Source organism: Melospiza melodia, chromosome 5 (assembly GCF_035770615.1).
Source record: "Melospiza melodia melodia isolate bMelMel2 chromosome 5, bMelMel2.pri, whole genome shotgun sequence".
Lineage (NCBI taxonomy): Eukaryota > Metazoa > Chordata > Aves > Passeriformes > Passerellidae > Melospiza > Melospiza melodia.
The window spans coordinates 14,395,857-14,419,064 of record NC_086198.1 but is presented as its reverse complement, the minus strand read 5'-3'; the positions used below and the strand labels follow the sequence as shown (position 1 = coordinate 14,419,064).

Here is a 23,208-nt window from a genome sequence, read left to right as displayed (position 1 = left end):
GCTGCTACCTCTGTTTCTGTTAATGTATATGGAATTTTAATGCTTATTTCCCTAGGACCAGCTCTAGGTCATCATTTCACACTTCATTAAGTCCACCTAGAATATGTGTTGGTACCAAATTCCCTGGCAAATTTTGCCCTCTGTTTTTTTTAACCTCTGTCTCTACACTATCCTTTCAATAGTGTGTCAGAAATGAAATGCATCAGCCAGACTAGAATCTCCCACTGAAGTAGATTATGCCATTACAGTATTCACCAGCACCTCCTTCTTATCTCTTTTTTTGAGTACTGCTGTGTGTAAAGTTTTCCACAAATTCTTCTAGATCTTTTTTCTCTTGAGAGGATCAAAGATAGAATGAGTGTGAGAGACAGACAAGCATGAGGAGAGTTCAGCTGGCAAATGCTGCAAGCCTGGGCCTCGAGGTGCTCAGCATTATCAAGACTACCATAAGACTGAAAAGCTGTATTTTTAATCGCCAAGACTCAGGTGTGCTGAGCCCTGCCCTGCAGATAGTAATTCGACTGGCATCTCCTGCCTGCTGCTCTCCTGGCCTGTGGGAGCTCAAGAGCTGGAACAGCACCCCAGCCCAGGCTCCTTGTCATGAAGGGAAGGTCCCTGGGGGACCCTTTAATGTGCTCCAGAGCTATACCAAGATGAATTTGATACTGCAAATGCTTTAGCTGCCCTCACCAACTGGTGCTGGGCAAGCCACAGCAGCAAATCAAGACTGAGCCTGCTGTAATACACTTGTTTCTTTGGAAGTGTCTGGGCTGAGGGCCTGTTTTTGAGGTGCACTTTAGGTGACCTACATGTGTTGCTTGGTCCCCACGCAGACATGGAGCTGGAGCTGGGTATGTCCCCTGCTCAGCTGCCAAACTCATCACAAGCCACTCATGGTATCTGGCTGTTTTCATTCAGGGCTCACCTGGGGCTGGGCAAAAGAGCTGAGCCCACACACTGCTTGCCTTGTGTGACCCAGGAAGATGGTGGGAGCACACAGTTGGCAGTGGAGTGCAGAAAAGGTTTGCTCTATGGAGCAGCTCACATTTGGATGCAATGTGCAAACGATAAGTGCAGTTATTGCCGGGTGAACTTCACCCTAAGGTAGGTGATGGCACATTACCAGCATAGATGTGGTGTATTGTAATCCACATTCTACATGTCTAGGAGGTCCTTTTGAGTTTCATATGCAAGGAAATGCATCTCTTTCATCCATTTGAGATCAGCTCAGCTGGTGAGAGCATGGTGCTAATAATGCCAAGTTCACTGGTCTCATTCCTGTATGAGCCATTCACTTAAGAGTCAGACTTGATGATCCTTGTGGGTCCCTTTCAACTCAAAATATTCTGTGATTCTGTGTACTTTAACTATACTTTTGACTTTTACACTACTCCTTGCTATGTACTACTGAGTTGCAGCTGTTGCAAGGCAAGTGTCAACAGTTAATGTAGCTTCCAGCTGTATTGTATTATAGACAGAATTATTTAATACAAATCTTTTCTAGTTCATCTACTTAAGTACAAAGTTGAGAAGGATGCTAATCTTCCTAGCAAGGCTTCTAAAGCTTAGTTCTGAATCGAAGGACTGATTTCCATGCAGTGTTTACTTGTGAAGGCAGAGCTAGCTTTAGCATTCCAGAGGTACCTTATGAATTTACAAAGTCTGTTTCTGTGGGGAAGCGAAGATGTCTTATTTCAGCTCTTCAAGTAAGTATCATATTCTAGTCAAATATTGAAACCAAATTCATAATTTCACATGTGTCGGATAGATTATAATACCTCTACTTGCTAATATTTTAAGCAGTCTAGGTCCCATTTCCAAAATCCCTGGGTGCACCAGGTACATTAAACTCTCTAAGGATGTCTTGCAGCCAGATTTTGAAGTATATGTGGGTACCTCACAAAACAGATAAGCGTCTGTAGGCATCTAACAGGATTTAAAATGCCTTCTTATGTTGTTTCCAACAAAGTTATTTTTTTTCCTCCTTCTGTTGTGTAAGTTACTGTAAAAATCAAAACCTAAGAATACTTCTGGAATCTTTGAACTTGTGCTTTAGTAGATGCTTTTGAAAATCCATCTCTATTTAAAACTCCCCATTGTGTGAAAAAAACCCCCAAACAACCCGCCATTCATATCACTGGGATGATTGCAGTGCTACAGATCACAGACTGTAAATGTGACAACTTTTCCCAGCTCAAGGAATTCGGCATCTGAAGGTAACAGGCTGTGTGAGGAGAATAGATTATCTTCAAATTATTTTTCTTCTCTTGCTGAAATCAAATGATTAAACTTCCTAATTCTTAAATATGGTGAATTTTCTTGTCTTTCCTGATTCTTTTTTTGGGGAGAGTTGCCCTTGTTCCTGAAATTCTACCTCTCAAAATGCTTTTGCCTTACCTGTTACAATTAAGCTATTGTTTTTCGTAGGAAAGTGGCCTGGCTTAATTCAGGTTTGTGCCTCAGAGTAAACTGAAATGATTAATAGCTCTGTGTGTGCCTAATGATGTGAGCCCTGCAGCCACTAAAGCACCTGTCTCAGTGTGTAAACAGCCTGGGTTCCCTATGGTGCATGGCTGCAGATTCACATAACAAAAAAGGCAATTAGACAATGTTAGGGATTTGAATTTAACTAACAATGCAGGGAAATTGCCAGGGAAGGATTAGTTATCTCTTGCCTGATAAAAACAGGTATCTCTGGAAAACTTTTTAATTGTCCTTCCATAGCAGTTCCATATGGAAAGTCTTATGTCTAATGAAGACTGTCAGGGTTAAGCTCTGAAAACAAAGATCTGGAAAGCTGAAAGTGTTCTTAAATTAGCATTTCTGCTACCTTCTTAGATCAGTCCTAAATCTGCCAGTTGCTGCTAGTTTTGGCCATGCCTCTAATGGCAATCTGTTGTGTCCAAGCAGAAAATTCTCCACAATTCCAGCATCATTTTGTGGTCTGAAAATGACTACAAAAGGATGATCTGCAGCATCTGGATTTTGAAAGAGCTGCATTAACAGTATTGCCTTATTGTGAGTCTTAGAAGGTATATAAGTTCTTTCTTGTGTCTGTCCTGTAAGACACTGTGCATACCTCTGACTTGTGCTGGTCCTTCTGGCCGGACAGCTGCTCTCTGTGTGTGGTGATTGGTTTTGAAATTTGCTCCATCAGCTGCTGCACAGTGCAGCTTTCTGTGTTGGCTGGTTATTTTGATCAGTTGTGAGAGCAATGGGCTGGCTGGCTGATTGCTGAGGTGTTCCTCCTGGCTGGGTGACAGGCGTGCTGGCTGACCCCAGCCAACTGGCTTTAACTCCAGTGGGGGACAGCTGCTAATATTTTCCAAGGCATCTAGGTGATTTAGGAGCCCATGGCTCACCCTGAAAGCAGTTGATGCATTTGGAAAATGTTACTGTATTAAACTCACCCCAAAGGGATATAGTGGGGCTAATTTATGTTTGCAAGAGAGCTTGGGGTCTTGGATTCCTGTGATGTGAATATCTTGCACTCTCCTCTTTGTACAGATGCAAACAAGATCCATTCCTGTGGTTGTTTCACCAGACAGTCAGGCTGTGCTAAAACTACATCTGCTGATAAGAAAGCAACTTCTAGATAAATCATATAGGCAGGTCTCTGAAGCCTAGAAATGAGAACTTCTGGCTCCAATAACAAAAGCCTGGCTGCCCAGCCTAAGGAAGGCTGCCTACTGCTCTGGTAGCCATCAATCCATCGCCCTTCCTGTGGCACTGCCAGCTGTGACTGTGTGACCAAGGCTGTCAGAGCTGGTGCGTTTGGTGGGGATGGCAGTGGGCTGCCAAAACAGCCAAAGCCAAGCTGCTCTGCTGGCTGCAGGGGAGGTGTTCTAGTCCCAGCAGGCACCTAGGGGACAATGTGGTGGTCCTTTTCTGAGTCTTGGTGGCTCTGGTCTTGGTTGATACCCTTCATGGCTCAAGAGAGGTAGAGACATCTGAAAGAGGGTTGAGAGAGGCGCTTCATGGCCCAAGATTAGAGAACAAAGGGTTACAACAACAGGGAGATGTGTAGGAGACCTGGTTACCAAGGAAATGTGTGTTCTACCTGTTTATTTTTCATTCTTGCTCACATATTCCTTAAATACCTTTATATTCTCCTGCTGCAGAATAGGTATAGTGGCCTGAGCCGATCAGCATGTGTCTGTGATGCTCCTTGTCGCAGCCAACTGCCCTTGTGTCCTCAGAGAAAATAATTAATTAAATTTACATGTCTCTTACTGAATTTTCTGCATGGGTCTTTTTAAGTCTTGGGCTGGTCATTAGGATTTTTGTGGCTTGTGTGTAGTAATACTGCATGAGTTCTTTAATAAACCATTCTGAGGGCAAAAGTGTCTGTATGAGAGGGTAAGAGAGGGGCTGGGTGGCTTCTCTGTGAGTGCCTGAAGTGAATGAGATGTGAGGGAGAAAACAAAAGATTAAGAAATAGTTAAAGGACAAAGAGAACTATCAATAAGAAAGAAAGGAAAATACTGAGGAATATTGCTGATGGGTTTTAAATTAAAACTGGGGCAGGCAATTTCTTTTACACACTTGAGGAGAAGAAGTTGGAGGGAGACTTGGTTGCTGTTATGCTTTCAAATTATAATCTAAGTGCAGCCTTGATTATACATCATTCTGATTGCTGTGGTCTAATGATTAGAGCATAAAACTTGGAGAAAAAATATAGTCTGTTTTTCTTGACTGTAAAAGACTTGCTGGGTGGTTTTGAATGAGTTATTTCACTTCACTGTTCCTCATTTTCCTGATCTGCAAAAGGATATTAACGCCTATTTTTGTGAAGGCAGTCTGAGAAACGAAATGGAAAATTCTGTATAAATGTCAAGTGTCATTATTATTGTTCTTAAACTAATCCATTGTAGTCAGCTGCTTTTATAGTTTTTAGAAAGCAAATACAATGGAAGCTACATAATTGGCTGCATAAAAACGTTGTTTTATTTAGAAAAAGACAAAAAGTGTCTGAAAAAATGCTGCAGTGGGTTGCCTTTCTTCATCAATTGCAAAAAAAAAAATTTGTTAGGAGTGGACCATACCAGGTAATAAATACTCTGAAGTATATGTGACACAATTATGAGAAGTAACAGGCTCTGATAATTTTTGTTATATGTTTGGCTCACTATTTTCCTGGCACAGTCAAGGATTTTCAGTTATTTTTGAGCAAGTAAGAATAAAAATGTATGTGTTTACTTCTTTGCCAGTATCTGGGAGGTGAAGTTTCCTCAGGCTTTAAACTCCTAATTTTCAGTTGAACAGTTTGCAATGTCTGGAATTTACGTCACTAGAAGCTGTACAACAAACATTGACACTTCTTGGTGAGGCGGATATGACCCATCTTTAAATACAATACTGTTAGAACAAGGTAATGAAACTTTGTGAAAAGGTGAATCCCATTACTTTTCACATTTGCCTAAATCCTGTTTATCTGAAAGGCAATCCTACCCCTGACAATTCACCTCGAGAGTGGACAGTCCCAGTGATTCAGCCAAGGGCCTCATGCAGAAGGCTTTATTAGTAGGGCATCTGTATGGCAGGGTGCTCTTGATCTAGGACGCTGATTATGCTAGCAAAATTGAATGTTTGCCAGTTAAATTTGTTCTCCTTTTCCTGAATTCGTCCTAATATGAACAGGATTTTGCTGGTGTAACTGTGTTTATGTTGTGAAGGGGAATGTGATATGAGGTTTTTCTTTAAGAGAGGGCACTTTTGATCATAGGTGGTATGTCTTCATGCATTTAAGTAATTTGGCAAAAGTCTGTTATATGGTCTTGGCCTTAACATGACCCCAGAGTGAGTAACTTGTGACCTGTCTGTCCTCATCAGCATCAGTACTGCTGCCTTCCAGGACAGCCCAATTAAGATAATTTTATGGCTGCTGCCGGACAAGTTAGTATCTGTAAGGCAGGCTGTGTGCAACAGTCCTGGCTGTTCATTTTCGGTCCCCAGTGCCTGCATTGCAGCCACCTCCTCCTCAAAGTGCTTTCCTCCGTGGGGCACACATGCCTGTTTTCTGCAGGTTCACCTTCAGACAGCTCCTCTGTATCTGTGAGCTTGCTCCCTCTAAGCCCAAGGCTGCTCAGGTAGAGGCATTACATCATATGCTGAGCAGAATGGGTAGAGTGATAAAACACCCCAATGCAAACGGCTCTGGAAGATGATGGACAGAGTGCTGGTGTTAGAATAATTACAGGAAAAGAGTCAAATCTCTTTCCTGGTAAGTCAGGTTCATTCAGAAGAAAGGTTTTAATGACATTTCAGCAAGGTATTGGCCTTTAAATACGGATATAATTTCACGAAATAATTAAGAGCCAGTTTAAATGGGGATTTTGTTTGGTGATTAGTTACTTTTTTCCCTTTTAAATTTTTTTTTAAAAATTTGTACTTTTGAGGACATTTATGAGGATTGCTCTTTTCTTGCATGGTCAGCATCCTACCACTGTTTGTACCAGGTATAGTAAATGCATTAAGACTGTGGGAAAGGGCAAATAACTCATTTTTCTGAAACAGTGTATATGCTGGATCTTTCCTTTTAATCTTTTGATCCTGATGATGAAAAATTACACAAAAATTATTAAAATAATGGGATTTTCATTTTACAGAAAAGTCTAGTGTTGGATTTGTATTCTGTCAGTGAAGAGTTAACATAAAATATTATATATCGGACTGCTCATGGGGCTGTCAGTGAAGCTATGAAGAATTTTCTGTGTGTAACAGCACTGGGAAGCAAGACCATTTTTCAGGATAAGTACAATAAAATTCAGGTAACACTCTTCATCAGAAAACATTTGTAAGAAAAATGCTGAAAAACATTCATTTAGTTACACTATTAGGTATCTTTTATTTTCTTTCTCAATAAGTATAGTGAGTGTACATACACACAAAAAAATGCCTTGCTCTACCATTATTCTGAATTGCAAGTAGCAAATGACATTTTCCTCCTTAATATGTATTTTTCAAGAAATGGAAAGATGGATTTAATTTTTAAGACTGTGGTCTCATTGCAGTTCCATGTCAGGAAAGTCCTCTGAGAAGATGAGAAAATGCAGGCAGCCGAACAAAGGAGCCACAGAAAAGAAGCCTCATCTCCAAGAGCTCAACAGACACATATTGAAATGAGCTGACTGAACCTCAGTCCTGGGTCTTTTGGGCTCAGCTTTGGGGAAATGAGGTCCACTACAGATTTTCTGATTGCAGAACTAGAGGCTTCCTTGTGCTTTTCTACTGGTCACTTAGGGTGGAATGACAAATTCTGCTTTGCCATGACAAAGTCCAGTTGGACATCTTCCTCCCAGTTCTCCCAAAATGGATTAGAGTGAATACAGACAGAGACAATAAGTAAACTATGATGTAAAGTTTATATACAAGAATATAACATTTATCTGGAGTATTTACAAGGTTAATTAAAGCAATATTTTACAACTCTTTCAGATTAACCACTAGGTATATTACAGTTAGGCTACAGATGGTTTAATTTGCAAAACAATTAAAAAAAAAAAGGTGGATTCAGATCAACCAGCTCCAAAACTTTTACTTGTTTTTTTTTTTTTTTTTTTCTGAGAGAGGGCTCAGACTTGTGGAAAATAGAAAGTGAGAATGGTTAATATACTCTTACTGGTGCCTATGTATCACATGCAAGAGTCGTGAGGTGACTTTTGCAGCGCTGGCGCGGGTGGGAGCCGTGTCAGCCCCGCGGTGCCAGCCCTGCCGTGCCACCACAAACATGCACGCACACAGAGAAGCAGCAAGATAAATGAACCAGCATTACCAAAACCAAGAGGGAAAGACCTCAGAGCAAAGTCACATTTGCAACCATAAAAAAACCCCCAAGCTTTAAGCGAGATATTTTAATGCTTCCCAAAAATAGTCATTATTTTTTTTTTTTATTACATTTTAACCTATGTACAAAAACTGAGGGGTTCTTCCCCTCTCGGGCAGCTGTGCCTCGTGCCCACGGCATCTGGAGGCTCACAGGGGCCAAAGCAGGAAGGAGCTGGAGGCCCAGAGAGCTTGGGACAGGGGTGGCTGCTGGAGGACAGCCAGAGCCGAAGCCACTAACACTGCAGTTTGCGGATGCTGCGGGAGAAGCGCTTGAAAGCCCGCTGCCCCTTCTGCCACCGCTTCAGCGAGGTGATCACCAGTTCCCCAGCCTGCTTCTGCCCCATCACCAAGTAGGGGACGTTGATGTCATTCATCTCATCACAGGTACACTGGAGGCCACCTTTGAGCCAGAGCACTATCTTCCTCAGATCTCTTTCTGTCAGCCCATTCAGCTTGTAGATGGTTTTGCTCTTTGTTTCAGGGGTGATCTTGGTATCCCCATTGATGTAGGCAATCTCCTTCACTTTTATCTTCAAGGCTAATAGAGCAAGGGGAGGGGGAAGTGGGGAGAGGGAGAGAGATTGAGAGGTTTTTTTCCCATTAGCGCACATAAAGAGGACCTGGGGAGGGAGGTGCTCTATTGCTAATTAAACTGTCAGGGCTGACAGAAGAGGCAGCAGGTGGCTCCATTTCTAAAGCCACAAAGGGCATGCAAGTCATTTCGGTTTGAATCAACCTTAGGGTTGAGGTTTTTTGGATTTCTTTTCTCCTCTTTCCCCTCCCCCTCTTTCCCCTTCCTTTCTAAATTAATATTTTTTCCAGCTTTTCTCCTGTTTGCAGCAGAGAGAGGGCAGGTTTGCTACACTAAGCAGAGCACTGTTGTTTTTTTTTTTTTTTTTTTTTTGCTGGGAGAGGGCAGCTTTCCTGAAAGTAGTGTTTGAAGGGGAGGTGGGGAGGCAAGTACCTAGACCTAATCTGAAACCTGATCTCTGCTGCAGCTCAAAACTTCTACACTTAATTTATTAGGCTGGAGAGGATTTTAGGCAAACCTGTAAGGAAATGATATTTCACATGCATTGTTTTTTTGAAAGAATAGATCCCATGGAGGGCAAATTGGTCCAACAGCTGCATTCGATTTGGTAAAATAACTAGGAGGGGGTTACAGGGCTCTGTAAGAAGTTGTGGGGCATGTTTAGCTTTAGGAGGATTTATCTGAGTGCAATTTGCCAGGCCAAAACTATTGATTGTTTTAGCAATTATGTCCCACAATCTTAGTTTCAGGGTTTGGGTGGGTTTTTGCTTGCTTTTTTTAAAGAAAGACTTTTGAATTGTTGTAGATACTTATACTACAAATCTGTTTCCAGGTATTAAACACTGACCTATTGTAAAAGGATTCCCCTCCTTATTCCCTTTTGCTCTTGAAATGCTAATGTGTGGATAATGTGTCCTTCAGTTGTCTGTGTTGAAGGGGCTTTCTTGTCCTCCTCTAACCCCAGATCTTCCCATTAAGTTTATATCCCCAATTGTCTGTGCATTACCTTCTCTGTCAAATGATATATAGAGCTTCATTCTTAATCTGCAGAGAGAGTCTTTCTTACGATACACTGAGATTGGTCATGCAGCTCTGTCTCAAACATCTAAATGAAGCTTTGCTCTACTTCTCCCCAGGCAATAGTCTGCATGAAAGATTCTCTTTTTTTTTTTTTTTCTCATTTTACTTTCTAGTGGGTTTGCCAGCAACATCCACACAAAAGAGCACTACTTCAAAACAGTAAACAGAAAGGAATGATAAAAAGGGCTACTTTTTACTCCAAGGTGGAATTCTGTGTTTCGTGACCTGACGGTCAAAGCCCTGCCTTTTATTCAGGCACATCTCTGACTGACTCCTCTGGGAGCTGTACCTGATCCTCGGCTTCCAAGTTTCAAGCGAGAGGAGCTCTGCTTCCACTTACCAAAGTCGTTTTTGCAGAGGTTTTCCACGATGTCATTATCATCTTCATTTTTGTTTTTGCAGGCGTCACAGACCTTGGGTGCTGCAAATGCAAGCAACAGTCCCCGTCAGACCCGGGGAGAAAGGAACAGCAGGTGGCGTTGGGAACCCTTTGGGAACGGCCAGCTTTCCATCCCTTCACCCCAGCGCCCGCTCCTTCTCCCCCCAGCCCCGGAGCTGCCCGAGCACTTTGTGCCGCCTTATCCTGAGGCAGACCCGCTACAGGGTCACGGTGGGCTTTAAAGGTCACGCCTCCACCAAAAGTTTTTGTTTTAGCGGGTAAAAAAGTACACGGGGAGTAGCGAGGGAGGTCGGAACACGACACGGAGCACCCCAGCTCCGCGCTACAGCGGTGACTCTCGTTCAAGGCGATCGGCTGGATGCCGCGCGGCTCCAGCGCCGATCCCAGACCTTTCCTGTGAGGATGGAGATGGGCGCGGGCCGATGACAGCTCCCCGACGGTGCCAGCGGTTTCCCCGGGCCCCTTGGAAAAGCCTCCCTGAGCCTGGTCTGCGGCCACCTCCCCGCTCCCCCCGTCCCGGAGCCCCGGGGCTGAAGGCAGACGCCTTCCTTCCCCCGCGGAGGGGCCCCGCTGTCGGGGCGCCCCGTCGGGGTAGGTGCTGCCGCTCCGGGGGCGACCCGGCCGCTCCCTCTTACCTTCCCTGGTGACGGGCAGGATGTGATCGCTGCTGGCCAGCGGGATGCACAGGTCGTTGTCCTTGGGGAAGCGGCTGCAGTCCAGCATGTCGGGCCAGGGGAAGCCGAAAGCGGACATCACCGGGGCGCAGCTCTCCTTCACCTCCTGGCACAGCGAGTGGCAGGGCTGGATGATCTCGTCCAGGTCGTCGATGCAGACGGGGGCAAAGAGGGAGCAGAGGAACTTCCTGGTGTCGGGGTGGCACTGCTTCTGCACCAGAGGGATCCAGGTGGACGCCTGCTCCAGCACCTCCTGCACCGTCTCATGGCCCAGCAGGTTGGGCAGCCGCATGCTCTGGTACTCGATGCCCCGGCACAGCAGCATCGGGGCGGGGATGGGCTTGCAGTTGGAGCGCTTGTAGGAGAAGTCGGGCTCCCCGAAGGGGAAGAGCCCGGCGGCCGAGCCCATGCACTGGGACGCCAGCAGGAGCAGGGCGCAGAGGCGGCGCTGCATTTTGGGGCGCGGAGGAGGCGGAGGGGGGGCTGGCGAAAGGCTCGGGGGGCCGGGGTGACGGGGCGGGCGGCGCTACCTCAGCCGCAGGCAGCGTCCCCCAGCCCGGGCTCCTGCTGCCAGGCGGGGACGGAGAGTCTGAGCGAGATGCTGGGGCAAACGGGAGTTTTCTGGATTTTTTTGTATGCAAATAGCAGGGGGAGCGGGGGCTGGGAGGAGCCTGGTGACAGCCATCCAGAAAGGATTGGTCACTACTTTCTCGGTCTGCTTTTGCTCAGGGGGATTGTCTTTTGGCAGGAAATCTTTGGAAGGAACATTATCGTGCGAGCACGGAGAAGGAGGGAAAGATCCCGGCGAACAAAGAGCCCCGGGGAGCTCCTGTGCCGGGCAGGGGCGGCGGGGAGCTGGAGGTGAGCTCTGCCTCTGGCACAGCTGCTGCGGAGCCGCCGCGCTCCCCCGGCACCCCCTGCCCGCCTTTGGAGCTCTCGCTGCCACGGACGGGAGATGTGGCTGGGCCGCTTCCCAGGCCAGGGGCGAGGCTGGCGGCTCCCTCATCCCCCGGGGCGTGTCTGGCACCTCCGGCCCTTCCCTGCGATGCTGGCAGGGCTCGCCCCGGGCTGGAGCCGCAGGCAGAAACTGGGGCCTGCCGGCACCCCCGGCCCCAGCGTCCAGCCCTGGGGCTGCCTCCCCATTTCCTCCTGCTGCCTCCCCATCTCCTCCTGCTGCTTCCCCATCTCCTCCTGCTGCCTCCCCATCCCCTCCTGCTGCCCCCCCCATCTCCTCCTGCTGCCCCCCCATCTCCTCCTGCTGCCCCCCCCATCCTCTCCTGCTGCCCCCCCGCATCTCCTCCTGCTGCTCCCCCCATCTCCTCCTGCTGCCCCCCCATCTCCTCCTGCTGCCCCCCCATCCTCTCCTGCTGCTCCCCCCATCCCCTCCTGCTGCCCCCCCCATCCTCTCCTGCTGCCCCCCATCCCCTCCTGCTGCCCCCCCCATCTCCTCCTGCTGCCCCCCCATCTCCTCCTGCTGCCCCCCATCCCCTCCTGCTGCCCCCCCCATCTCCTCCTGCTGCCCCCCCCATCCTCTCCTGCTGCCCCCCATCCTCTCCTGCTGCCCCCCCATCTCCTCCTGCTGCCCCCCATCTCCTCCTGCTGCCCCCCCCATCTCCTCCTGCTGCCCCCCCCATCTCCTCCTGCTGCCCCCCCATCCCCTCCTGCTGCCCCCCAGCCCTTGGCTCTCCCCTGCCCGGAGCGGGGGAGCCGCAGCAGACCCGGGCCCCACAGCCCCTGGATGGCCCCCGACTGCCAGTGGGGGATTTCCCCGGGTGGAAGAATCCAAGCGATTTCAAAACACTAGCACGTTTTCCTGAGGCTAAAAGCGCGGGCCTGGCTCCGTGCAGCGCAGGCACATCCCTTTCCCTTCACTCCTGTCTTCACCTAGAAACTCCCTTAAAAAATTGTGTTTGTGTTGATTTAACACCAAGGGGAAGACAACAGGCAAGGCGCTGGGATCACAACTCAGCTTCAGTGTGCTTTGGATAATTCTTGGATTTTTAGTAATATTATTTATGGGATTATTATTGAAAAGAGTAGGCCTGTGTAGTATCATTTTGTGGTAAACCACATTCATTAATCAGCTACTGAATATTTCTCCTTATAGAGATGTTTTATGGGAAGCTAGCCTGAGCCGTAATGACTTCTGTAAATTGCAGGATCCCTGTACATCCAATTTCCCACTGGGCTTCCCAGAGGTGTGACTTGTTGCTTATGGCATAGGAAGGAGATGGGACCTGCAGCATTCCCACCAGGAAAGCACAGGTCTGCCATGCTGGAATGGTTGCAGTGCTGCCCCAGGCAGGATGCTGTCACATTGAAGCCAGTGACAGCTCTTCCAGTGGGAATTCCAAGATCCCTTCCAGCGGGCCAAGCTGATGAATGTAACCTCCCTGTAGGTCAGCTTCTCTCCTGAAGTTTGATACCTGGAAAATAAATATCCTGAACGTCTAGTATCACTTATGGTAAAGGTTAAAAGTAGTTTATTTCTTACAGGGCCACATATTCTTGCCATTAATTACTTTTAAACAGAGCACATGTAAAGTGATGACCTCAGGTGCCTTCCATAGGACTGAGCCCCATTGATGGCTTATGGTGTCCATTTTAAGCCTGTTTTACCTAGTCCCAGAGGCTGTAGACTTTGTCATTTGCCAGGAATGTGCCCTCCAGCTCTTAGTGCTGGTTCTGCAAGCCTCTGTCCCCAAACTTCTCTCTGGTGGAAGGAAATCTACCAACAGGTTTGTTTTTACCCTGAATGGTTGGGCTGTCCACCAGGTCTTCGTAAAATGGACAAGTTTGTGGCTTGTTTTTCTCTCTCCTTTTTTTTCACTGCTTCTCATTTTTTTGGAGTCATTGATATCACCTCAGGTGGATTTCAGCATGACTGGAAGAACATTTGCCTGCTCTATAAATTCCCTGTATGCTACTTTTGAGGGATAGGCTGTATGGAAGCAAAGACCCAAATCTGAGCAGACTGTTTAGACTAGAGATAATCACCATTCTGTGTGGTGAAGGATGAGACACTTCTGACACAAACCTGCTCATTCTTTTCACCAGAATTGTTTGCTTGTTTGCTTCACCAGCCCACAGGAAATAAGCAGGAAAACCACACGTTTTCCTGGATTAAGCTTTGATTTGCAACAAGGTTTTATTGAGACCTTATTATTTCCACTTTTAATGACCCCCGGCGAGCTCATTTACTCTAAATTTGAAATGACCGGGGATCACGTAAACAAACCAACCCACGCCTGCAGACCCGAGCAGCCATTGGTATCCTCGCTGTGACCCGTTGCAGGTGAGAGCGCCAGACGGCGAGGCTGCTGTCAGTGCTCCCGGCTGCCGGCTCGGGCACGGCGTTCCCAGCCTGCGGACCCGTGCTCGCCGTGGCTGTGGGGCAGCAGTGCCCGTTCACCACGACCCCTTCCGAGGGTGCGGGCGCCGCTCGCCCTGCCGGCCCGGCCCCGCCTCGCACCCCCAGCGCGGCGCTGCGGGCGGAGCGGGGCTGTTCGGCTGCCCCGCCCCGGCTGTGGGGGGCACACGTCGGGGCGGAGCGGGGGATGTGCCCGGGGATGTGCCCAGCTCGGCCTGGGAGCGTCCCCGAGGGCGGCCCGGGGGCTGTCCCGCGGCGCACGTTCCGGCCAATAAACATTCCCGGCCCCACGCTAATTGGGAGCGGAACTAAGGAAGGAGCGGTGCCGCTCCTCCGGCCCCCGGGGCGGTCGATCCCGCCCCGGCTCTCCCCCGCGGGTGCGGGCCCGCTGCTGCCACGTGAGGCCTGGGATCCACGTCCCACGAAAGCCATCCCGCGACCTGGTCCGACCTGGCAGGAGCCAAGCCGGACTGCACTCCTAAAATGCAAAGATATTTTAAGGTATATATATATATATATATATTTTAATGTATTAAGGTGGTTTTTTAAATGTTTTAAAGGCAGCATAGGCTTTTGAGGGCCCGTAAATTCATCAAGTGCCGTGGATAGTTAAGCCACTTTAAAGGCCTGAAAGTAGCATAAGCGTTTAAGCCACTTTAGAAGTTTAAATCTGTATAAGCTGTTAAAACGCCTTTAATCCTTAAGTGCTTAAATCACCTTAAATCCTGGGAGTTAGGTGAGAGAATGAGCTGCCTTGAAAGAAAGAACCTCAGCTCCAGTTCTCCCCAACCCTCAGTTACTTGATGGATGGTGGTGGAAATGAATGGACTGTGGGGAAAACGACTGGACTCCTTGGAACTTTCACGAGGTTCAGTGTAGCGATGTGTTCTAAGGAGCGTGCATGTTCTGTGCCCTCTAAGTTAAACCATGGTGCTGCTTCCCCTGGTTTTCAAGCCTTGATAAGAATTACGAACTTCTGTACATTTTTTTGACCAGTCCTAAAGGCCGAGATGTGGAAAGGGGAGAATGTTTTGACACTTGCCTGTCTGCTAAAGAATAGGCAACACACTTGCTTTAACACAGGCAGCAATAAAAAGTATGAATTTGTTAATTTGAGCTTTGAGGCAAAAGCTGCTGTCACTGATGACTCTTCCAGCCTGGGCCTCACATTCCTTTGTCACAGACCTGAAGGTGTCATTGTCCTTTTGGGTTGCAGAATCATGGGATAGTTATGGCCGGAGGGAGCTGCTGGAGACCATTTAGTCCAAGTCAATGCTCCAAGTTCTGGGTTTAGCCAGTTGGCTTGCAGCCTGACACTCCGGAGACTTCTCTGGGATGCCTGCACCCTCACCTGGGAGGCTTAATTCAAGGCTGTGTCTCAAGCCCTCTCCCCTTCCAGGAGAAAACTCTGAGCTTTCAGTTCCTGGGCAGCCGCCAGGCTGGTTTCCCTTGGTGGGAGATGCTGAGACTGGGATGGATGATTTGCCACAGTGATTTGCAAAGGGAGGCATGGATGCATGGAGGGCAGCTGAGCCTTACCTGGCCCAAAGCACCCACCTTCCCCAAATGTTTGGGTGATGCTTTCACCCCTGAACTGAATGCAGCCCCGCTGGCTGGTGAGAGTAGCCAGGCCAAGCAGATTAGGGGAATACTGACCTCAGGGGCTTTCTAAGCAAAATATTGGAGCTTCAGGACTTGCCCTTAACATTGTAGAGGAACAAAAAACCTGTGGCTTTTTAGCTCGCTCTCTTCAACTCATAAAAGGGAAGTGATGAGGATGAAACTGGTTTTCTCACCACGATGAAAACATCTGAGGAAAATTTCTGCTTACCTTTAAAATGGTCTCCAACATCACACTACAGAAATATTATTACTATTTGAATCTTGTGGTTGAATTTGACAGGAAAAAAATAGGATTGCATAGATTTTGATGTGAGGCAGCTCAGCAGCAGATCCCTCCTGGTGCTGTTTCAGTGGCTGATAAGGTGGAATTTAACATTTTCCAGATCCAGACTGGGCAGCAATCTTGCTTTCTGTTGCCACAACATTTAAAAGTTCCATTGTCAAAAACTGCACATGCTGTAGATATATCTTCCCCTCTTCCCCCCCCCGTCCCCCCTTCTCTGAAAGGAACCCTTAAAAAATAAGTTCTCCTTTTCTTTGCTTTCCATTTGGAATGCTCACTGAAAATGCAGCGGCGAGGATGCTCGGAAGGTGTTGAGGATGTGGCCGAGCGGCACCGGGGGAAAATCTTGCTGGGGCGGTGGCAGAGGAGCCTCTTGGTGGCGCCTGTGCACACCGTGTGCTGCTTCTCTTGGCCGGTGATGCGGGCATCGATCTTCGCCCTGGAAACACGGTGCTCTGTATTCCTGCTCGCTGCCCTTCTTCTCTAGAAACTCTGCTTGGGGACTGGCACTCCGGGCTGCCTTTAGTCAGGGTTTGCTACCATGGGAGGAAAAGATCAAATTGAGACTGATTGCTTTCAAATGGAATTGAAACCAAATCACACGGAGTTTTCTAGGTTTTCACTTTTATTACTGTTCTAATTTTAGTGATCATTCCCTCAATAGTTTTCCTGCATTTAGTATTTTTAAATTTTCAGATTTTTTTTTTTTTCAGTTTGGAATGTTTTCTGTAGGAAAATTATTAAATATAATTCCAAACCTTTTTAATGTTGCTTTGTACTTTCCATTTATACAAAGTGGTAAATATAGGTGCTTAGATGTTGCATTAGGCACACACACACACATGTATATGTGGAAATCCAGATTTATTTGTATGCTAGTACTCCAGTAAGTTACGATCGTTCAAATTTATCAGACATGTATCTATATCTGGCTACAGTTTTTGTTGTGGTGAGCATTTTTGCTCATGCAGAATTTCTGTTTGTAATTACCATTCCCTTTACTATCTATCTCATCTAAGTGCTGGATAGCAAAGGTAGCAGAACCATGCCCTGGAGGGCTATAATTGCATGGTACCTGGTTTTCCGAGTGTATTTTGTTTAAAAAGCTGTAATGTAATAAATCTTTCCTTTCTTTCCCCCTAGCTGCTATTTGCAGCCTGGTAGTAGCTAGCGCCTTGAGCAGAGAGGGGGCCCCACGGTGTGAGCCATACAAAAGGACAGGGTGTTTGTACAAAATGCCTGGTTCTGTGAGGGGCACGGGTGCTTCAGGTGGGGAGCAAGGAGAATTGCTGCCTCCATCTGGACAGAGGACAGAAATACTGCCACCATTGGCCACCGTGTGAGTTTTGCTGTTGTTACTGTCATGAGGGGTCTCGCTCCAAATTTTACTCCCTGTTAGGACTTTGGCGGGTTTTGGCCATTTATGTCCAAAGTTGCCATTAGTACTTCCCCTGATTTTCCCCTGAGGCTGAAGCTGTGGACATTGGTGACCTTTGGTGTGGATCTGTGTGCTAGGAGATCACATAAATCTGCAGATGGATGGGCAAGAATGGCCACTGACTGCTGTGCTTCTGCACTGTTTAGTAGAGAAAAGAGCTCTAAATGAGTGTGTGAGTGAGGCAGGTATAAAAACTCACTTTCAGAACTAATTGCATCTTGCAGGGAAGAGTCAGATTTGCTGATAGATAGCTAGTCTCATAGCCTCAAGGTTTGGATACCGTTACTTGTAAAGGGAAATTATTTTATAATTATAATTTGTAGTAAAACATTTTAAAAAGCAAAATCAGGAGAACCTGTTCCCCAAAGCTATGCTATTCAAAATAAAGCAATGAAACAGTGATGTCAGATTGATCTAATCAGCAAGCCTCTGTATTGCATTGGAGGTAAATTACACAGTGATTCAAAGAATCAAACTAGTAGGCACATAATCAGTAATTTAAATATATTTGCAGACTCTAGAGTTGGTATTTCCAAATAATAATAAAAAAATTTTAAAAATCCAGAAGTTTGAAGACCCAGAGGCAGTCCGCATGACATGGCTGATGATGTATTGGTATTACACTTGCAGTTTGTACAAATTCAGAAATAATTGAGAAAAAGCAAGAAAGTTTCATTTACCCTGTATTCAAGGAATATATTAAAACTTTTGTTGAACCTCTCAATTTCTTCTTTCTTCTACTGTTCTGCTTTCAGGCTAGAATTGCACACTTTTGCCTTCCTGAGCTTGGTGCAGACAAGTAAAGCTGAAGAGTCTTGTAAAGGAACTCCTGTTTGAAATACATTATAAACCTGCTCTTCTCCACATGTATTTTTCCTTTCTCAGTACATGCAAATGCATACTTTTAATATAAGCTAAGTTTTAGAGCTATCTAGCCCATTTATTTATTATTTTGATGGGTTTTCATACTTTAAATTATGAATTTGTTTCTGTAAATTTTAATATTTTCAGTATTCCCAGCACTCTGTTGGCTATGGGACTAATCCATCTTATCTGCCTTCTACCCAAATAGTTTGTTGTTGCCTCATCTTCTGCTATGGTTGGAACTACTAGTTTTGAGGGAAGTGTCTTGCATCCCATGCTCCCAACTGGTATGTAGTTGGATTGACTTTCTACAGGGAAAACTTCATTTTTGGAAAAAAACGTGAGAATGTATTTCTCTGGTTTATTTGTGCAGTATTTTTTTCTCTAGATTTCACAGCAAACAAGGTTTGTTTAGACCCTGTAAGTAAAGTTGTAGCAGAAAGTGTGTCAGGGTCAGTTTAGAATTAATATTTATATCTGAGAATAATTAGTGAAATCATGTTGTTTTGAGTAGTTTTATAAACATTAAAATAAAAGTTACCATGGTTTGCAGAGACGTATCCTTTGCTCCTTAGTGTATAGAGTTACACATTTGGGGATTGAAAGAGTTCATGCTGAAAAAGATGAACAAAGCTGAAACCATGTTGCATTATCTTAATTTGGTTTAGTTGAATTATGTCGAAAATGATGCTTGAAATATCAGAGTAAGCTCTTAAGAATGGCAAAACCAGTTCACGTTACCCTGGTGTGCTGTTACCCGTGTTCTGTTCCTTTTTGCTTTCTTTCCCTCACAGTGATTTGCCCCTGTGGTCACTGGTGCTGTGTTGCACCGTCTGCCTGGGTGTGCCACTCATAAGAGTGGCAGCTGTGGGCTGGGGTCATTAGCCAGTTCAAAGCTGGAGCTTCTTAGGTGATAAAGAGCTGCCATTCTCTCCTCCCCCCTCAAGTGTTTGTAATTCTGACCCCCATGCATACAGTGGTTTTCTGTCAGAAGTCACTTGCTGGTGGAGAGAACCATGAATCCATGGAGAGCATTCCTAGGGTGTCAGTCTTCCCCACGCCAGGGAAGGACTGGGAGTGTGATGTCCTGCTGCTGAAGGTGTCCTGCATAGTCCTCTGCTTGACAGGGAGCTTGGAGGCACAATCTGCTGCCCTCCACACACATGCCCTCCTCATTAATTCTGGTGATATGGTCAATGACCTTGTCCTGCTGTTGTGTCATCTAATCAACCATCGTAACAGGGGTGTTTCTCTTCTGCCACTTCAAAAAAAATCTTCTAACCATTCCCAGGGAGCCTTTGTCCCTTCCCCTTTGGCTCCTGCCTGACCACATGTTTTGGGATTCCTCCCTCTGCTTAGTGTCACTGGACATGGGCAGATTACAGCACTGTTAACCTCTCCCTTTTACTGCAGAAGTATCATCCTCCAGCTGTGGCTACTAAAATCCAGAATGTTGTGGTCAGAATGGAAAAAATGAGAAGGGGAACCTTAGGGGAATTCAGGTCCCAGTAAGGAGGGCTATCAGCTCATGTGCTCCTTGGCTCCTGTTCCTGCACCGTGGACCTGGCTGTGGTTTGCCTGAGATGTAATTGGCCAGATAAATGATAGGCAAGATGGAAGGAATGTGTGACATCTGCATATATGGGTCTGTGACTTCACATGAAGACGTGCAAACCTCTGCCTGGACTGAGGGACTGAAGCACAGTTCTACTTGGGAAATGGAGAAAATTCTAAATCACATAGAAAAATGTTTTTATTCTTTGGCCATACATCAGTTTCTATGGAAGACATTTGCCCTGAGATTCTGAGGAGGGCTTGAGCAGTAGATCTGTGTTGTCTGGTGTAATTGTACTGGTTTTTGGATGTCTTCCTTACTCATGCTCTGCGCTGGACCAGCAGGGCTGAAAGGAATTTGAGCAGCACTTCTGAAGCAAAGGGAGAATAATCATGTTTTATAGAGTAAACTCATTAGATATATTCTTTGCATTTGAACTCTTTTGACAACAAATTTCTCCCCTTTGCTATTGACCAGAGACCCAGATAACTAAACCTGCTCCTGCTCACTGAAAGCCAGAGCAGCTCTGCAAAGCGTTACATTAAGGGGAAGGGAGGGAACAGGTTAACAGCCCTCCCCCTAAAACCTAGTATAAATAAATATGTATTATGGTTTTCAAAGCATTTTTTCCTTCTTCTTGAAGTATTTCTTAGAACAATTATGTGAGAAATTCATTATATGTGAGGATTTTGTAATAACAAAGTGAAGTAGCTGTTTGCAGACCTGGTCCCCTCTGTAAATGGGAACATGCCATATGACACTGGGCCAGATATTACTGTTCTAGGCATCACTGATATAGCTGTTTATTCTCTGAGCCTGGAAGAAATCCAGCAGGATTTAGTTTTATGAGGTTTAATGTAAAGGTGTTGTATTTCATGAGATGAAATCATAACACAGTGGGTTTGCAAGAATTCCGAAAGATTATTTTTTCAGAGTGTTGGCAAGCACAATTCTCCTGTGAATTACATGTCTAAAAAAGAAATATAGATCTTCTTTCATTGGGTTGAAATGATAACTAATCCTTAATCCTTCCTAGATGACCTGTGTCATTAATGCTGGCTGTGCATTTAGAATGTGTGCAGGTAACAGCTTTAATTCTCTAAAGCTATGCAATGCACAGCTGTGCTATAGCCACAGGGGCTAGCCACGTATTTGAAATGCCTGCTCGTATTTTTGGGATATGTCTTTGAATTTTGGATGTTTTTTGTTTCTTGATTTTGTGAAGAAGAGAGAGAAGCATCTCTCACCTATTCATAGTTGTAGAAGGCCTATTAGCTTTATTACCTGTGTCTGCAATATGTCTGTGAATACTTACCTTATGCTTGAGCAGATTTTCCTTTGGCTGTTTGCTTGTAGAGTATGATAACTGTCGAGCAGCTTCTTGAGGTTTCTCTTCAGATCTGCCTGGTCTATTAAGTAGATGAATGAGATAGCACTTATTTAGCAGTGTCAGTGCCCACTGCTTTGCTTTACAGCAGTGTGTGTATATGCTCCCTCTTTACCTTGCCTTGTCCTGGGAAAGCAGAAGGGTGGCTCTCTGAAAGAGGTACAGGGCTGGGAAAAAATTATTCTGTTTTCAGCTTTGCTTAATTCAGTGAGATTTCAAAAGCACTGTTGCAACTATCTGTATAAGTTTTGTTTTCTAGCACAGGAGATTTTGACATTTTTAGAGTCAATCCACTAATGTTCCAAGGTCCTAGCACTGAGCTCTGAAACTTACCTCATTATTTAGCTCAGCCCTGTCACCAGTCTAAGCAAGGCTAAGGTTTGGCAGTACAAATGTACACAGATAAAGTAAAACCCCTCAGCTGTGACCTTATAGGACAATGTCTTCTTTTTATGAGGGAAGTTGGCATCTTGCTCCTTGTAGTTAAATATTTTGAAAAATATTATATTAAATATATATATGTTCTAATATACTTAAGTATTTTTTTTTAATTTCATAAGGAGGGCACAAATTCTGACTACTTTGGCTCTATTTTTTTATAACTGCTTTAGGAGCATTTGCACTGTAATGCATATTTGAGCTTGGGTCACTCACTGGTAATATCATGCTGTTGGCTTTGCATGTGGTGAGAAGAGGTAATATACCACTTACTTCCTTGACACTCATCTGTTACTTTACTCTTTTGTTCATGCTGAAATTGGAGGTGATAGAAGTGCATAGCTATGTGTTATTTTTCGGGTTAGATTTGCATAAATCAAAAACGGCCTGACTTACTGTGATGGCATTAACAAGTACAGCTTTATCCCCATCTGTGGCTACCAAATCAGGACTGTTTGTTAAAAGTTATTCCCTTCTCTAAATTGGCAGTTTATTATGGGGGATGCTGTTCAGTATTTGCAAACATTCCTTTGGAGAGGGGTACCTTATGTGCTGCAGTATTTATGCGATGGCTGGGAGCTTGAGCACAAAATATCTTCCAGCCAGGCATCCATAAATCAAGCTGTGCTTCTGAAGGTATAAGTCTGGATATCCCAAATTGTGAGTTACTATATTTTGATTTCAGCTCAAATGTAGTCATAATTATTGGGTGCCCTTTAGCCTACAGGTGAAATGACTGGAAAAAAGAGGATGGACTTCACTATATAGAGAGAAGCTTTTTCCTGACTCAGGTTTTATTTTGCTTGTATTTTCACTGAAAAACCATTGCACAGAAATACTTTCAGAATTGTTACAAGCCACAGACTAGTATGCAGTAAATAATATTTTTAACTGTGACCCCCTGATCAGGAAGGAGGAGATGAGGCTTTCAGACAGCTGGAAGAAGTCTCCAAGCCCTAGTTTTCATGGCAGGCTTTGGTCACCCCAACATCTGCTAAAGCAGCAGTACAGCTGAGCGCACAAGCAGCATAGGAGGTTTTTGGAGCTCATTCATGGTGATGTCCTGAGGCAGGTGATGGAGCAGGCAATGAGAGGAAATGTTCTGAAGCACTGGGGAGGCACAGGCCAGGGACAGCTTTGGCTGTGGTGACTGTGAGATGGTGGGTCCTGAGATGAGGAAGCAAGGCAAATAACAGGACTATAGCCCCAGACTTCAGGAGAGAAAACTTGTGCCTGTTCAGGGTCTTATTTGGAAAAATCCCATGGGTTATGAACCCAGAGAGATGAAGTGTCTGGGAGGTGTGGTAGGTTTTTTTCCAGGATCACGTTCTCTGCGTTCAGGAGCAGGAAAAGCAAGCAAAGGCAGCTTGGTTTCCTGCTAAGACAGCTGCACTGAAGAGCAAGTTGCTTTTAACTAAATTCAAACACAATAGGCAGCATGCATGAGGTAAAAACAGGGACAGTAACTCAGGAGGCACATAGAGATGATGTCCAAGCACGCAGGAATGGGGTTAGGAAATCCAAAGCCTACTTGGAGCTGAATCTGACAAAGGATGTGAAAGGAAGGGCTAGTACAAGTACATTGGCAGTAAACGGGAGAAAAGGAAAAATGTGTCTCTGTTTCTGAATGAGGCAGAGGACTTGGTGACAAAGGACACAGAGGTATCTAAGGTTTTCAGTGCCTTCCTCATCTAGGTCTTCTCCTGGGCCAATTGTCTTTAACCTCTTCAGTAATGA

General features: G+C 45.6%; 1 protein-coding gene across 1 annotated transcript; it reads right to left on the bottom strand.

Moving 5' to 3' along the window:
* Window positions 1–6,822: 6,822 nt before the first annotated feature.
* Window positions 6,823–11,023, bottom strand: SFRP2 (secreted frizzled related protein 2). Its single transcript, XM_063156335.1, has 3 exons — window positions 10,475–11,023; window positions 9,780–9,860; window positions 6,823–8,365 (listed from the first exon to the last, which is right to left on the bottom strand). Exons 1-3 carry the CDS (start codon window positions 10,965–10,967, stop codon window positions 8,061–8,063), a joined length of 879 nt encoding a protein of 292 aa, XP_063012405.1. The 5' UTR covers window positions 10,968–11,023; the 3' UTR covers window positions 6,823–8,060.
* Between the last annotated feature and the right edge of the window lie 12,185 nt (window positions 11,024–23,208).